At 45.0% G+C, this 16,546-nt stretch overlaps 1 protein-coding gene across 7 annotated transcripts; it reads left to right on the forward strand.

Annotated features, from left to right (window-relative positions):
• The first annotated feature begins 1,347 nt into the window (after positions 1 to 1,347).
• nkx2.2a (NK2 homeobox 2a) lies at positions 1,348 to 15,583 on the forward strand. 7 transcript variants are annotated; one of them, XM_029138891.3, is made up of 3 exons: positions 1,348 to 1,585; positions 6,441 to 6,770; positions 7,452 to 8,458. In XM_029138891.3, exons 2-3 carry the CDS (start codon positions 6,506 to 6,508, stop codon positions 8,030 to 8,032), a joined length of 846 nt encoding a protein of 281 aa, XP_028994724.1. In that variant the 5' UTR covers positions 1,348 to 1,585; positions 6,441 to 6,505; the 3' UTR covers positions 8,033 to 8,458. The 7 variants fall into 7 exon arrangements, with proteins under 7 accessions (XP_028994724.1, XP_028994722.1, XP_028994725.1 ...); XM_029138889.3 differs by lacking the exon at positions 1,348 to 1,585 and adding an exon at positions 4,210 to 4,400; XM_029138892.3 differs by lacking the exon at positions 1,348 to 1,585 and adding an exon at positions 5,131 to 5,266.
• The last annotated feature ends 963 nt before the right edge of the window (positions 15,584 to 16,546 follow it).

The raw sequence follows: 16,546 nt of genomic DNA on the forward strand, positions 1-16,546 counted from the left end.
CAGAGTGGCTGAGTGGAAAGCTTTCTCTCATTCGTCTAAAACCTCATGAATACATTCCAAGTCTAACTAACTACTTTGCCCTAATGCGGAATTTCAAACAAGCGACGAGGCCAATTTATTTATTTGTATTCCCGGCGTCTTAGTGATACTTTTGAACGCGGTGATGGCGATGAGGATAATCTCTGTCTTTCATCAGAAAAAGTGGCCTCACACACAAAAAAGCCCCCATCAGTAATGTACTCCCCATTGATTGATGGTTTGCTCCTGCACTACTGAGCAACACTGTTATTACCATGCATAGATTCCAGGCTTCGCACAATAAAAGCATTGTCTTGATTTAAGTTATCCACACCCCAAGGTGTCATAATAGCACGACTGGTGTTTGCCTCATCTGGCTTTCTTCCCCAGTAATCACGGCCATTCCCTGTCGGCGCCTTTACACCAGCTCACAAGCTGTGATACGTCAGAGGCTCTCCTCTCTCTTCTTTACGGCAAAATGTTGCCAGTGAACATGCAACAGGTGTAAATTGACCTTCAAGAAATTCAAAACACCTTCTATGAAGACAATTGTCATGAATATGATATGGTGTCTTATCATATCATAATAAAGTGAGCAGCATAGCTGCATCTATGATTGTGATCATGCTTCAAGCAAATTGGGCAAAAGGAGGATGAACTGGAAAGAGAACAATTCTCATTTCAACACAGCTTTTTTAATTCATTATTTTATTAATTGAAGCAAATGTCAATGTCAATTAATGATATAATTAATTTGTAATATATTATTATTATTTTTTTTTTTTTCTGCCTCTGCTTCTGCTTGAACGCTAATATTCAGACTTTCCTCTCATACTCTGCGGCCTCAGTTAACTCATATGCGGGTGTTTCTGGTGTTGACACGCGTGGATCCACGTAGCAAACGTTACGTGTTAGTCGCCCGCCTCGTGGGAGATGCCCTGGTCCCGATCCACCGGGAATTGCCGTGACCTTGGTTATCAATCATTGTATCAGGGTATCTAATGTAAACGCAAGTGTGGCGTGAATAACATGCCACATCTGCTCTTTGGCCAGCGCTGCTCCTTGGTTACCGAGCGATTTATTAGTGCGCCCTGTGCGGCGAATAGCGGGTTGCGGGGGGAGATCAAGCGCCAGCTCTTCCACAGACCCGCAGTTATGTTCTAAACCGATTGTTCCAACGCTATCGTTCGCCATCGCACGCCGGACAGTTTCGCGTCCCCCCTCAAAACCATCCCAAAGACAGAAAAGCGGCAGCGGGGGCTAAAAGCGCGCTGTTTGCGCTCAAGGCCAATTTATTGCCCGCGAACATATGGCCAATATTTTGTCACACGTCACGGCGAGGGAAAACAAACACTGCGCAATGTTAGCGAGTCAGCAAGAGCAGAGCCACTTGGCCAGCTATGCAAACGCTCTTGGACAATATGAGAGGAGAAGCACTTGCTTTCTGGGTATATAAAGCGCATCAGGCTTATCGCTGCACGCGCTCCTGACTCCCGTTTGGAGATATTTCATTAACTCCGCGCGCTGTCTTAACGCTGGCAACACGTCCAGGCCCCTTCCAGTCCAGGTAAGCGCTCTGGATGCTCCGCTCACTTTGCACACAATATTTTCTTTTTTTTTTTTTAAGAGGCGCTGATTGTTTGCGTTATCTGCTGTTTTATGCGCATGTGCGTTTTACAGTCTTTGGATGAAGGCTGGTCTAATCTTAGCGCCTTTAAAGCGCGTGGTTATTCAGACGTTGGGCCTGCGTACTTTTAGCCTGCACTGCCTGGCTGTCATTAAACACTCGTGGGCCTTTATGTACGAATTGTTATAGGAAATAGCAACAAGCAAAGTTCTATGTGTTAAATATGAGATGAACGTTATAAACAACAGTTATACCGCAGTTATAAACCAATTTTGTGTTCAGCCTTCCGCTTAAATGTCCAAATACTGCACAATCCTGATATTACAACACGCGTCTCACTTTATTACACTCGCTTTATTGACAGCTATAACTTATCTAATTGGGCGCGCGCACTCGTCACCCCCTGTTGTTTCTTAGAACTGCCGGCAGAGACCGCTAGAGCTCTACAGATGTCAACAGCTGTTAACGCTCCTCCAGCTCTCACACTCAGGCAGCCTAACAAGGAGGACAAGTTGCACGCGCTCGTGCCACCCGCGAGCGGACCAGATCAGGTTCACTGATTTGATCCGGTTTATTTATTCCTCTAACTGATCTTTAATGGCCGCCGCCAGTGTTTCACGCTTATTTATTTATTTATTTAGTTCCACAAATAATTGTGTTTGATTTATCTGAAGACGTCGCGGAGATTCGAGCCATTTCTCCCTCCTGCCTCGCCAGTGTCAGTGCCACGGAGAAATGGGAAGTGATTAAAAAATAATAAACCCCTTTTTAGCATTTCGTGTTACACATAAAAAAAGATTAAGGCGAAAGGCATGAAATTCGGCGTTACAAATAAACTGGTGGTTTAACAAATGAAGGCATCTCCTCGGGGCACGGGCGCGCGGCTATAATCTCGCCGTGACATGTTTAATCATTAGAGGGAAGGAGAAGAATAAAGACTTCGTGCCCGGGAGCGAAAGGTGGCTCGATTTCTGCAAAAGCCAAACGGTCTCCAAAATGATTTCCACCCTCCAGCCAAGTCTCCCCGGGCCATAGCTTAGCCCCCATAAATAAACCGGACCGGCTTTACCTGCATATTATATATAGGCTTTTAATCATGGAGGTAGGAAATCGGTCTTGTCACTCTGTACATTTATCAAGGGTACCCCGAGGCGGGCGGGGTTACCTTTATCAAAGCCCAACTCCCCGCCTGAGGCGTCCAAACACGCTGAAATTCAGCGATTAAACGGCAGCAATGATCAACACTATTATGGATTCTCCTGCGGCATTCTTATTTGTGCATTCAATCGAAAGATTTATTTAATCAAGAATATAAAAAGCTCTTTCTTCCCTTATTTGGGGACAATCGTGGGCATGAATTTTTAGGAGGGAATTATAATTAATCAGACGGGGCCCGTTTTTTTGGGGTTCATCCGAAAAATTAATTGTTTTTGGATGAATCCATTCTGCTGTACGTTTGATTGCAAAGCTGGGATCAGAAAAAAAAATGTAACGAGCTTTAATAATGAGCCAGTCAGCTCTATTGCTTATAATATTAAAATGGGAGCACTGGCGGAACTGGTGATAGCATAATTATAGCTGCGATGATCACATAAAAAAGGTTTGTTCTGGGTGCTCTGCGCAGTTTAGACACACAAAAGTCAACTGAACAGCCCAACGAGAAATAATATTACAGTGTATCATTCTGATGTCAGATCTGAAGATTTAGTGTCAACTGGACTCGAATAAGCGGGTGACGGGTAGTAGCAGCTCTGCGCCCCGTATTGTCCTTTAAATCCTGATGCATCTGCAGCTCTGAGGCCATTCTTTACCACATCTTTTCACTATCTCCCAACACACACACACACAGGCACACACAGACACACACACTTCCCAGCAAACACACACATCTAAGTGAGGGGCTGGGGATGATTTAACTAGAAAAAGAGACAAGCAGTTAGGTTTGAATATTTTAAAAAATTAAACAAATTTAGTTAAATGATACAGTGAAGAGAATAAATAAATAAATAAATAAATAATAATAATAATAATAATAATAATAATAATAATAATAATAATAATAATAATAATAATAATAATAATAATAATACATTTCTCACGGGGAATTTAATTTTGCAATTATATTATGCATCTCGGACCCATCCTGGGCACATTTGCTCGACTGTGAACGTTTTCCGCCGCTGGTCCCGTCAACTCGTCCCGCTCCGTCAAAAGCTGCGTGCACGCTGGCCACGGTGAGTGTGAAAAGGCAAGCGGCCTGTTTGAACTACCTGTGAAAGTAAACAGGTAAACACAGAGCGATAGGCTCTCCAGGTGGAGTACGTCCACTTAGCCTGTGCACATTTACCTCTTCGTGCCGAAAGCCTCGGCTCAATTGATCAAATAGTGCATCCCCAGCAACTGGCCACGGTCTGCAGCCCAGCGCGCCCGCACGCACCGTCGCCACTGACTACTGTGACACCCCCCTTGTCAGCGTGCCACACGCAGCCAAAAGCGAAGCAGGACTAAAACGGGTGAGAACCCTGTGCGCGCTAACATACCCCGATTTGGCTCCATACACTTTTTGAGGCACTAAATAAGCCTGGGTGAAATAATGTCCTGCGTGGGCCAAGTGAGTCTCCTGATGAGATGCGCACAGAGAGACTGCAGCCCGGGCCATTCCTCCGTGTCGCGTAAAGCTCCCTGAGCGTCTGCTAAGGGCTGGATGTCCCCTCACATGTGGGATTTAGCTGCGCTGCATTACTTGGTGGATCAGGTCAGTAACCTCTCTCTCCCTTATAGAGACTCAGGCGCAGCTCCAGCTTGTCCATATAGCCCGTCCGGCTCAATAGAGCTTTTGTGGGATGCTGAGACTTGTGATTAATTCCACCAGCCTGGTGAAATATTTACCTCAGGCCTGCGTGTCAGCGGCGTGTTTGCGTGGAGCTACAACGTGTGCAACCTTGGATTTGTGTAATATTTAGTCCACACGTAAGCGTGGTGTTTAATCTAATTGTCAAAACGTCAGTTTTAGCTGTAATGTCAACAACGTGGATGTTGGCAGAAACAACGACGACAATAACAAGCATTTAAATAAAAATCGAACGTTGACGTGGATTTAAACGTATGCAGGGTTCTATTTTTTTAAATAACCCGACAGAGACATTTGTTCAAAAACGAGAAAGACAACTGTGTGTATTCGTGCATGTGTGGGTCTGTTTGTGTGTATGCCGAGATGAAGGACTTTCCTTAATATTGTGGAAGGATCCAGGAATTGAATGAAGAGATAGTCCATTGAAAGCGGTTGAATGCCATGACAACTAGGAACAACCTCAGATTTATTCCAAACAGTTAGAAAGCATTGTGCACTGGGCGTCAATCATCTATTATTTCGCCCCTGAAATAAATGCAAAAACTGCGGCCGGACAAAAGCTTCCAACAGGAGCCGGACATTTGTCTACATTTCCCCCATTGTCTGCAGCTTAGCAATCGGTTTGTATTTGTGTTTGCCCGGGTCCGACCACCCAGGATGCGCAGAGGACTTGCTTAAAAACGTGAAACATTGTCACTCACATCACATACTGGATAGGAGGCAGAGGGAGGAGAGCGAAAAGGGAAAGTCTTGAAGAGGAGGAAAATAAAGTAAGCAACAATGATACTCGGATTTCCACAGGAGGAAAAAAAAAAACAAGATGGAGCACTTTAGAGGGGCTGCACACAAGCAGAAAACAAATATTAGGAAGCGCTGACGTGATGAAAGTGAGGAGGGGATTTATTGGAAAAAAAATGCACAAAACAAAATTTGTAATTTTATAATTGGCGAAAAATGCATAAATAAAGTCACATAACTAACATAGGCCTTCATGTCGGGAATAAAAAGGAAGTAATCCTATTGATATTATTATTACTATTATTATTGCTCTTCGTGTTGTTTTAGTCCTCATCATCAGTGGCGCATTTGGATGGGCCCACTGCTCTAAATACTTGCTTAGCGTTTTCAGACAAACACAGTCCTGCTTCAGTTTCAACGCAGCCTCTTGTCCTTAAGCCCTGGCAAAAATATTGACACAAAAGGTTTACATAAATTATCCCCTAATGTTTGAACAATAGCCGCTCCACCTCGTGATTCCAATCGTAAAAAAAAATAATAATAATAAATAAAAAGAAAATAAGGCTGAATAACTTGACGCACCAAAAATGTCGTTTTGAAGTACGAATATATGAGCGAAGTAAAACGCAAACGCTTCAGTGGGAGCAATTTGTTAAAACGGGCTTTTTAAGTATTGTGGGTATAAAGCTTTTCTTTGTATGTAAATAGGGTGTAGAAAAGGCCCTCCCCGTCTTTGTAATTAATTGACACGTTATACCACTCATCATGCTCTGAAGCACCAATGGTAGAGGCTCGGATCTCCCCAAAACCCACAATTTCACATCTGCAAACACTGTCTTCATCCACTTGACTCCTAAGACCCGCCCACACGTGGCCAACCTTTCGCGTTTTTTAATGCTTTTTCACTGCAGGTTCATGTGTTGAGACCAACCTTATATGGACTGATCGGACAAGGTAATGGCTTATTTCCCTCTAGCACCCAGCAGTAGCACAGTATCCATGAGCCACATATAGCACTTCAGCCACTTTGGCATCCTTCCTGGACCTACAGAGACCGAATCCGCTGCCTCTCGCTCAGGCAATGGTGATCCACAGTAGCTGCTTTGACTGTACTTCAGCGTAGAGCGACTCTTCACTCAGCCTGCTGTTTTTCCTCCTCAACCATCGCCTCTGCTTTTTCTCGTTTGTGTGTGTGTTTCAAAACAGCCGGATTGTCCGACGAAAAGCTGGTGCGGCAACTTTTCCCTGCATATTTCCCCCCCCACCAGAATATGTCGTTGACCAACACAAAGACGGGCTTTTCTGTAAAGGACATTTTGGACCTTCCTGACACGAATGACGAAGAGGGATCTATCACCGGAGCGGAGGAGGACACGGAGGGATCGGAGACCGCGTCCACGACAAAAACCACTGGAGTTTTGGTGCAAAGTCCTCTAGAAAACGTTCAAAATCTGCCTTTAAAGAACCCATTTTATGACAGTAGTGACAATCCTTACACGCGATGGCTCGCTACTACGGACAGTATTCAATATTCATGTAAGTAGAGTCTGAGAATCCTCGTTGATCTTGCTGATAATGACTCCTGTGCTGTTTTAAGGCTGTGCGGACGCGTTAAGCCGTAAGTCGCAGCGTGCAGCCTCCTATTCCACAAGAACGGTGCCCTTGAGTGGCGCGCGCCGTTCGTTTTAACGCACCGTGCTCGTCTCGAGGCGGTCGCGGCTCGACAGAACGCAGGCAGCGCGCTTCGGGCTCGCGGCACTTTGCCCTGGGAGAATTTGATCGATCAGGCGCCGTGGAAAGCAAAAACAAAAAAAAGAAAAAGAAAAAGAAAAAAGAAAGAATCGAGAAGCGCTGCTGAGTTATTCACCGCCGTGTAAAATGCGAGGCTGCATTCTGTGGGGATTTGGACGCAGACAATGCTCATTTTCTGCTTTGCTGCCTGTCCCCGCTTGTCGGGATCCGGGCTCAGGGGTGGGTTTTGGTGCTTTCCGCTATGAAATAACACCAAACTGTTGAAACGTGTGGAAATATCCCGGCGTTATCGTATTTCACGCACGTTTGTGTTGTGTTGTTGTGTAACATCTGTGCGGTCTCGTTTAGACAATCATTATTATTCCTCAAACCGCGCTGTTCAGTGCGTCCAAACTTTATTTATAGTTTTAATAATGTGTTTGTTATAAATGTGTCTGGGAACTTCGCAACATAACATTTTGACAGTGTTTCTCCCGTTTCTTGCCGCAGTGCACGGTCTCTCCGCCAGCTCGCAGGACTCGGCCAAGTCCCCAGAGCCGTCCGCGGACGACGAATCGCCGGACAACGACAAGGAAACCTCCAGCAGCGGCGGCAGCGACTCCGGCAAGAAGCGGAAAAGGCGCGTGCTGTTCTCCAAGGCGCAGACCTACGAGCTGGAGCGCCGCTTCAGGCAGCAGCGGTACCTGTCGGCGCCGGAGAGGGAGCACCTGGCCAGCCTGATCCGCCTCACACCGACCCAGGTGAAGATCTGGTTCCAGAACCACCGGTATAAGATGAAGAGAGCCCGGGCCGAGAAAGGTATGGAAGTGACCCATCTTCCTTCTCCCAGGCGGGTTGCCGTGCCCGTCTTAGTCAGGGATGGAAAGCCTTGTCACACTCTTAAAGCTCAGGACTTGGCGGCCACTTTTCAGGCCGGGATCCCCTTCTCGGCTTATAGCGCCCAGTCACTCCAACACATGCAGTATAACGCGCAGTACAGCGCCGCGGCCACGCCACAGTTCCCCACAGCACATCACTTGGTGCAAACGCAACAGTGGACTTGGTGAGACACGTTGTAGAGACTTGGCTTGGAGGCGCGGTAGGGAGTTTCACCACAAAGCAAAGAAAAAAAAAAGATAAAACAAAAAACAAAAGACTTTTCATTTTTGCAGCTTGACTCATATATATACTACCATTTTTATTCGGGGCTCATGTGTGCGCCGTGTTTACATGTTTTCGTTAAGAGAACTGGTTTCAAAACCTCTCCCTTATAGATTTTATTAAGAATGTCAATGCTCTTCTTGTGAATTTTTGTAAAGTATGTTGTGTGTTGGTTGTAGAGATGTTTTCCTCTTTTTGTTTCTTTTGTCCCTTCGTGTTATTATCAGCACGTGCGAACCACTTTATAATTATAGAAATTTTAATTTCTTGCTTCTTTTATGGACCGAAAAAATATTTATGGCCATGAATAAACACTGGCAACTTTTCAGCTATTTTTCTTTTGTTTTATTTCCTGTAACTATTTTGTGCCAAATGTTTAAACCTAGACGACTTTCGGGACCGTAAAAAAAGCTGAAGTTCAGCCTATTTACAATAGAAAAAAATAAGGCAGAGATGTTTGGCTAAAACAACGACTCCACTGTCAAATCCCATATGTAAATAGCAGTATAGCCGCGCGGTGATGGCGATAAATCCTAAATTTTTATAAATTTTTTTAAATAAAATGATGTGTTTCTGAAATGAGTTTTTTTATCATCTTTGAAAAGACACTAAACATCAAAATGGAAACCTAAGAGCCAATCTCTATATTGTGGCACGAAATGGGGCTTGAATATGGGAATAAATCTCCTGAGCACTTCAGTTCTTTCTTTTTAGGCAAATTTAATCCGGGGAATATTTTTCTGAGTCCGAACACCTCACTAATAAAGAGCCTAAAGTCACTTGTGAAATGGGACTAAAATCCACTCACTTAATATAAGAGGGGTTCTCAACAGAAGAAGCTTTTCAGTCAAAAGCTCTCCTTTTTGTCAGCATCCCCAACCACTCCTGGCCCTGGCTGTAAAGTGGAGACCGTAGAGGGCGGAAAAAAATCGTTTAATGCAATAAATGTTTTGTTATTTGTTAAGCGCTAAACTGCAAATAGAGCAGGAATAACCAACGAGTCACCAGTCTCCTTTGTTTAACCGCGTCCAACGCGCGCGACGTCCAGGGGGGTTTAACCAGCCAGTAAAGTTATTTTTATACGATCGTTTAAAATACGAGTCGTGATGCCGTGTGTTGAACTACACTTTGTTATATTCGACATTGTGCTGTTTGAGGCGAAACCAAAAAAAAAAAACAAGAGGAAACGGGTCCCCAGCGAGAGCGCGCACTGCGGATTATCCGACTCCGGTCAATATCTTGGGTAAATATGATAACCTAGTAGAAAAATCTATGCATTTTGTTTGTCCCGGGGAAAAAAAAGTCTCACAGCAGATGTCAGAGTCGCCCCTATCATCACTGAACAAACAGCTAAATTGGACAGATTTGCTAATTATTTACAGCATTGAGTCTCAGGGGGCTACTGCTTTTGTGGGCGACACAGTCTCAATTTGTCGCTGACAGAAAGGTTTTGTGTTTCCCCACTGGCTGAGCTTGTAGGTCAAATAAATCGGCAGCTCGCTTATGTTTTTTATTTATTTTTAATAGGTAAAGAAATGGGACACCGCGCGCAGGCAGCGCCGCGCGCTAATAATCGCTCACCACGGTTATTATGGAAAAGTAATGCGAGGAGCGACGCGACGTGAGACGCAGTGCGCGTTATGAGAATTACAGAGAGCTGATAAATGACTGTGATAAGGGAGTGGCTGCCTGTGATTGGATTTTAGTGAACTCTGGCTGTTTTGTTTCAAAGGGAACTTCAGCTGAACCAGCCACGGGGCAATAACATTTAAAAAAAAACGCACACGCAGAGGCTCTTTGCCCTCGCATTCCCCCCCCCCCCCCCCCCCCTCTCTGATGAGGCAGTTTTGTGACTCCATCATTGCATAATGCAGTACACGACACGGCGCGGAGACAAAAGCCCAGGCCTGGTTGTGCAGGATGTTAGAGGCGTGCATGTTAAGTAGCAGCAGTGGGGCCGCAGACAGTGCGGATAGAGAGGCCGACAGTTTCTCGGTGCTGTTCAGAGTCGGGGAGATGCATCCGTGGGCTTTTTGTCCCGCCTGTCACTTGGTGCCATTGTGATCTTTGCTGCACACGTTGCATCCCATATGGACAGCTGGGCCGGGACGGGGAGAAAAGGATCCCTTACAGACCCCAAATTGTATCGAGCGTTCAAATAAAGCCTTGTTGTCTCCCTAAGAAAACGAATTAAAAATTCGTGCTATATCTATTCTGGTCCAAAAGAAGCCCCATTCACAGATAACAGGGAGTCATTCTTTCTTGATAGAGCTGTGCCAACAACAGCCCTCTCATTTCTCCCTTCCCTCTATCTCCAAAGTGAAAGGCTGATTATTGTCTGTCCCCAAAAAGTGGCTCGTCACAGCGCAAAAAAAACTATTTTAATATCAGACAGTGTTCCTCCTTGTTTTGTTTGCGTCCCGCTCGATTGCGTGGGCCTATAGACACACGGGGGAATGTTTAACAGGGAAGGAGCCGGCGAGGAGTTCGTTTTAAGGACATCCGTGTCAGGTGTAAAGATCTAAACACATTGTGCGTCATTTAAACGCCGGATTTCCTCCAAGCACTCGCAGGATATTTGCTGCTGTTATAATTCTCCGCATTCGCCGTCGTAGCAATTACAGAAATATGCAAATAGAACCATTGATTAATCTAAGACGTAATGTTCAGGCTGCTATTTGCGTTCTAATTTTATTGTGAATGCGGTGATCTGAGTGGGATGCTGCGGGATGCAGATGTTTTTCCATGGGAACAAACGCTAGGATGCTGGCAGGTGTTTTCTGAACTGCTGCCGACAAATATGCGAATTATCGCACGAGCACGACCTTTAATTCTAAATCTCACTCTTTACTTTAAAGATCTATTTCCAAACATGCTCTTATCATCGCGTATTTTATAGTTATCGCCGCGCCAAGCCTGCTTGTTCCTATGTTGTAGTTCATATTTTAAACATAGTTTATTTATTTACGGAACAGTTGAGCGTTGGTGTGCAAAATTTAAAAAAAAAGGGTTGAATGCGTAAAAAATGCATTTGTGGTAAACTTTTTACGGCAAACAGCTTCCGTTTTGCAGCCCGTCTTGTTATTAACGCGCTGGAAAATGACGCTCGCGCCTCCACCAGCTCAGCAACAGGGTCAGATTTATCGGAAATTACATTTGGCTGCTTGAAGGGATAAAGCGGCGCGCCATTAAAACAAGCAGCTCGGCGTGCAGCATAGTTCAACCTGCGTGGATAACACTATTATATACCTTGGAATACAATACTTGAGGAAATATGCACTTGGGGACACCACGGATCTTCGTCATCCTGCCCGTTTGAACCTCGACATGAATCATTCCTCTATCACGCACATCGCGTCCAAATGAACGATGATTTCAAAGCTATAATAAGCGCGCGCTTTTCATTTAAAGGAAGCGATCTGGGTTTTATTGCCTTAAAGGAGATCCAGATTAGATTCGCCACAGTGCCGATATTAAAGAGAGAGAGAGAGAGCGGGAGACGGGAGGAAGGGAGAGGCGAGCGGAGAGGGATTAGTTGCGCCGAGCGGCCACAAGGTGGAAGCAGAGGTCTTCGGTTGGCGTCACGCGGAGTTTACCTGCGAACGTCCACCAGTCCAACTCCATCCGGTTCCATCACTGGAAAGCGCTGCGACTAAATCACGTTACAAACTGCGGGAATTAACCTGTTTTTTTCTTCCCTCTAATGAACACGCGTCGCGGCAAACTTGACTGTCTTTTTAAGTGCATGATTACAGTTTATGACATTGTTATGGATTTTGAGAGCGTAATCGTATCGCTCTTGAAAGCAAACTAGGTTTCGACGTAAACAGCCCACGGGCAATTAGCGCCGTTTTTATATTTAGGTGGAGAGAGGGCGGGAGAGACTGCGCGTTTCCACGGTGTGGCGCAATAGGATCGGTGGACAGATATGGCGAATTGACCGGTTTATTCTCTTCACTTCAATGGCGTTGAAGTGATGCTTCTTAAGGAAAGTCTTAACTCAGTCAGATCCTTCACATCAAACAAGACCGCGAGTCGAATGTGCTCAGAAGTTTGAAATCCTGCGTCCCGATCCTTGTTATTGGTCAATGACAGATAATTATAGACAAAACAAAAACAGTTAAAACTAATATGTTGGTTGAAATCCTTGGCCTAGAAATCCTCAAGACGTGCAGTTATGATGACTTTGATGAGTTTCAGGGCTGCAAAGGGCCTGAGGAGCAAAACAATGAACTAGACGAAGCGCCGTAATGACGTCACAAAGTCCGCCGCCGTTGTACCTGCTCGCTTCAGCGTCGGTTAGCTTCGCACCTGTAGGGGGCATCGTTGAGCCGCACCAGCAGGGGGTGGAGGGGGTGCTGAGCACAGAGAGGAAAGTAATGTAAATAAAGCTGTTGAGGGGAAAGATTCACGTAACGAACGTCACCACCTCTATTCTCACACTTAATATTAATGAACAGACAATGATGGATATGAGAACATCCGTTCCAGCCGCTGTCACCGGGTGAGAGGTACGGGTTACAACCTGCACAGGTCACCGGTCAACGCCAGGCCAACACATACAAACTATACACACTCGCATTTATACCTTCAGACAAATAAAGTCACTAATCCGACATGAAAACATGTCATCTCAAATAATGACCTAACGGCTGATGAGGTCATCAGCGTGTGCGTGTGTGTGTGTGTGTGTGTGTGTGTGTGTGTGTGTGTGTGTGTGTGTGTGTGTGTGTGTGTGTGTGTGCAGCTGGCAGGGGGACGCTATTTAGGGTGCGCCGGGTCCTCACTGGGGGACAGAGCATCTGCAGTGCATTGTTCCGATCGGCCGCCCCCTCTGCATGAGAAGGACCCGAGCCTGTTAAAAACAGGAGGAGACAGAGGAGCCGCGGTTTTTCTGTGGAGCCAAATAAAACACGCCTGCAGCACCTCCAGCTTCCGTCGTGTGGATGTATTATTTCTTGAGGATCCTGAAGAACACACAGAAGGAAAACACAGGAGGAAATAAAAGATTTCAAGGCTATAGAAATAATCTTATAGATGAAATTTCTGTATTTTTCATATTTCATATGCTCAATTTGAGGAAAATAATTGCTCCCCAATAAAGCTCTGTATCTGCTCATAATTAATGTCCTCGTGTGTTGGGATGATCTGCAAAGAGTCTGCTCATAGGTTATGGCTTTAAGCGCCTTCCTTTCATGCTGTGTGCAGTGTTGTGGGTCACCTGCGTGCAGACGTGGCTGAGAGGAAAAAAGTCTGAATCTGAATGTGAGGGAAAGCTGAGGGAGGACGGAGCCAAACTCCACCATCACGTTTCTTTTTTCCTGAACGCTCACAGTCAGTGCATCATCACCTTCGCACCAGACAAAGCTGCAGGAGGCTGCGGTTCTTGAGCCGCGGCTGCACCGGGGCTTAAAGTGGTGCTGCTGCTGCTGACCGCATGTTTGTGCAGGAGGAGGGTGCGTCAAGGTTCTTGACTTAGGTAAATGTTGGGATTAGGAGAAGAGCAGAGTCTGCAGACGCATGTGGAGACTGTCGGGCTGATCCGGCGGAGAGCTCAGACAAAAGACGGGTCTTTGCCCGTTCACTTCGGTCACCATCACACCACCATGTTCAGCAAACACATCATCTGCATGATGATGAAAGCTACTCTATTATTATATTAGAATAAAGCCATAAAATTATCATCTTAATATTGTTATGTATCAGGAAACAAGGAAACTTCCTTCACAAGTTTATGAGCAAAATGATCAATATTCAGCAGATCATTTATTCGGGGATCGCTCCATTTCTTCTGAACAAAGGCCGGTGTAAAAAAGCAGATTGTTGGGAGCTGATATTAATGGTCAACCATTTGTCTTTAAGGGAAACCCGGGCTTCTGAATCTCTCTGTTTGTTTGTGTGTAAGTAAATGCATTATTATTCAAATAACTTCACTTCCAGGCCTGTCTCATAATCTATTCAGCGCCGCACAAAGGAGGGAATATTTGGAAAATGTATGTTCTGTAAAAGAAGAGTGAGAGGCTGCGAACCTTTAAACATGACAAGTGGAAAGCGATTCGGTTTTGGGTTTCAGTGTCTTCAGTATATTTGGATTCTGTTTCTCATACACTCACGTTCAGCAAACTCAAAACCAATAAAACCAGGGTCAACGCATTTGCTATATTCATGAATAACAGTAACAGGATTTGTGGCATGTACAACTTGTAAATTCCCTCAGGTTCACGAAATAAATGACTCTAAACCCGAATGAAGCAAAATGGCTGTTAATGTCACCCAATGTTGTCGAATCGCGTCTCTTTCGTATCATGCTGCTCTCCGAAGCTTGGAGAATGTACATATGGCAAATGTGAAGCGTCCAAACATAAAGCCCACATTTTAACGAAGACAAAAGAAAGAAAGAAAGTTACATTTTTTGCATGACAATTAATATTTGGAGTCTTTGTCTTCCTCCCTCCCAGATTTCCTCTAATAAAAGTGCTGCTTCTGTGTTATGATATGCACATTTCCCCATGTGGTCTTATTTGCCTTTGTCTTCTCTTTCCCAATGTTCCACCTCAGGACTTGAATTATCTTGTGTAAAACCCACAGTCCGCTGCAGTCAGATGGGCTGGATGGGGTACAGCGCCGGCACTCGGGCTCCCAGAGTTGAGTGTTTATGCCTTTCATTTAATGGATTGTCTCAGCATCTTCAGAGGATGAACATGAGGTGCTTGAGATGCCAGCACTGCAAATGGATCCTGGGGCTTTGAGCTCCGATAACGACGGGGCCGTCATCTGTTTCAGACTTGCTTCAATCGGCGCATGAGACGATGATCAAAGAGCAACGCTGCGTTGCCTAATTAACTTCCTGTTTAAAGAGGATGTAATGTATGTGTGGCGACTTCTGCCCGTCATGTGTTTGTGCACTTGTGGTTATTTTACAATGTGTTCCACTGGATGTGAAATAAATGCATAAGCTCTTATATGATATTTCTCCTACAGTATTTCCATAAAACAGAGCAGTGATACATCCCATAATCTGGATGCTCTGATGAGACTGAAGCAATAGCCATCAGATGAGAATATGATGGTAACTCGTGACCCCTGAGACTGTTTGTGACACGTTGCTGGTCTGGTCGAGGACAAAACCCTGCGGAGCTGCATGTGAGAAACTATTCTGTCGTTCCAAATGAAAGCATGTGCATTTATATTTATTTATTTATTTTTTGGAAGGGGGGGGGGGGCTCACATCTGAAACAAGTGGCTTCAGATCAGCTGTTGCTCCTCTTCATGGATCCAGGTCTTATCACACACAGTTTCCTCTCTTGTCCAGACTGTGAATTAATTCATTCTGAACCTTTTTTTTTTGTCCTGTACTTCATTTAAACCATTCGATTTTTTAACACATCTGTACAGAAATGTCACAGTTTGTCATTTACAAATGTACTCTGTAAATAAAATGAGCCTCTGCAATAACAGTCATTGTCACCATTAAATCAGTTTTAAATGAACGCATTGCACGCGTGGCCGTTGTGGACAGGACGAGTCTCAGCAGGATGAGGTTCAGCTGGTTCATGTGTTCATGTGTCATGCTCAGTGAACACCAGACTTGACTTTAGCCCCTTGTTCATTTTTTGTTTGTATCTTGTTTTATCTAAATGCAGGGTTTTAATAAAATAATTCAATTATTCAGTGTGATTCCTGCCAGTGTTGCCCATTAGTATTATTAAATTAATAAAATACATGGGGCACCCAGAGAAAGCCACTCTTTTGGCATCCTGCATTTAAATGATGAATGAGTGAAGGTGAAACGCACATCATGAATCCAAAACCCTCATTTTTACCCACTCTTCGTTTTCTTCTACTGAGATGCTCTTGAGAGAGATGCTCAGAACAACTCTGTGTGACTGTGAACCAGTTGGCTGCTCACATATTCCCTCGTTTTTCTGACTTTGCAGTATTGTTTAATATTGTTATTATTATTTGTCAGTGTTTAATACCGACGAAGCAGCGAGTGCTTGGAGGCCAGAAAACATGCAGATGACCGACAAATAAAAGAAATAAATAATAGAAAAACAAAGTTAGTTCAGATCTTGGGCTACCTCAACATCATCATGTACATCATGTACAGTATGAGCACTGTGGGATCCATCTTCAACTGTCCAGCTGGGATCCGATGGCAGCATATACGCATGTAAACGCCATATAAATCATGGTCATATCCCTCCTGCCATCGGTGACCTCTCCATTGTCCCCGGTTTGGAGTGACTCTTCCTCCCTGGAGGACAAGTGGACCCCGGCGATGGCAGCACACTGTTCGGCGCCTCGCAGCAGAGCCACTGGATCCATTCAGCGCCGGGGTCAAGCACCGAGGCCCGGGCCGTTCTCTTGGTACGCGCCGCGCACGCACGCACGCACGCAGGCACGCACGCACACAAGAA

Source organism: Betta splendens, chromosome 22, assembly GCF_900634795.4.
Source record: "Betta splendens chromosome 22, fBetSpl5.4, whole genome shotgun sequence".
NCBI lineage: Eukaryota > Metazoa > Chordata > Actinopteri > Anabantiformes > Osphronemidae > Betta > Betta splendens.

Bases quoted from the DNA above. Each gene is read 5' to 3' on its own strand.
- nkx2.2a (XM_029138891.3), top strand. From the start codon at position 6,506: ATGTCGTTGACCAACACAAAGACGGGCTTTTCTGTAAAGGACATTTTG. The intron at 6,771-7,451 runs GTAAGTAGAGTC...ACATTTTGACAG, and splicing joins GGACAGTATTCAATATTCAT to TGTTTCTCCCGTTTCTTGCC.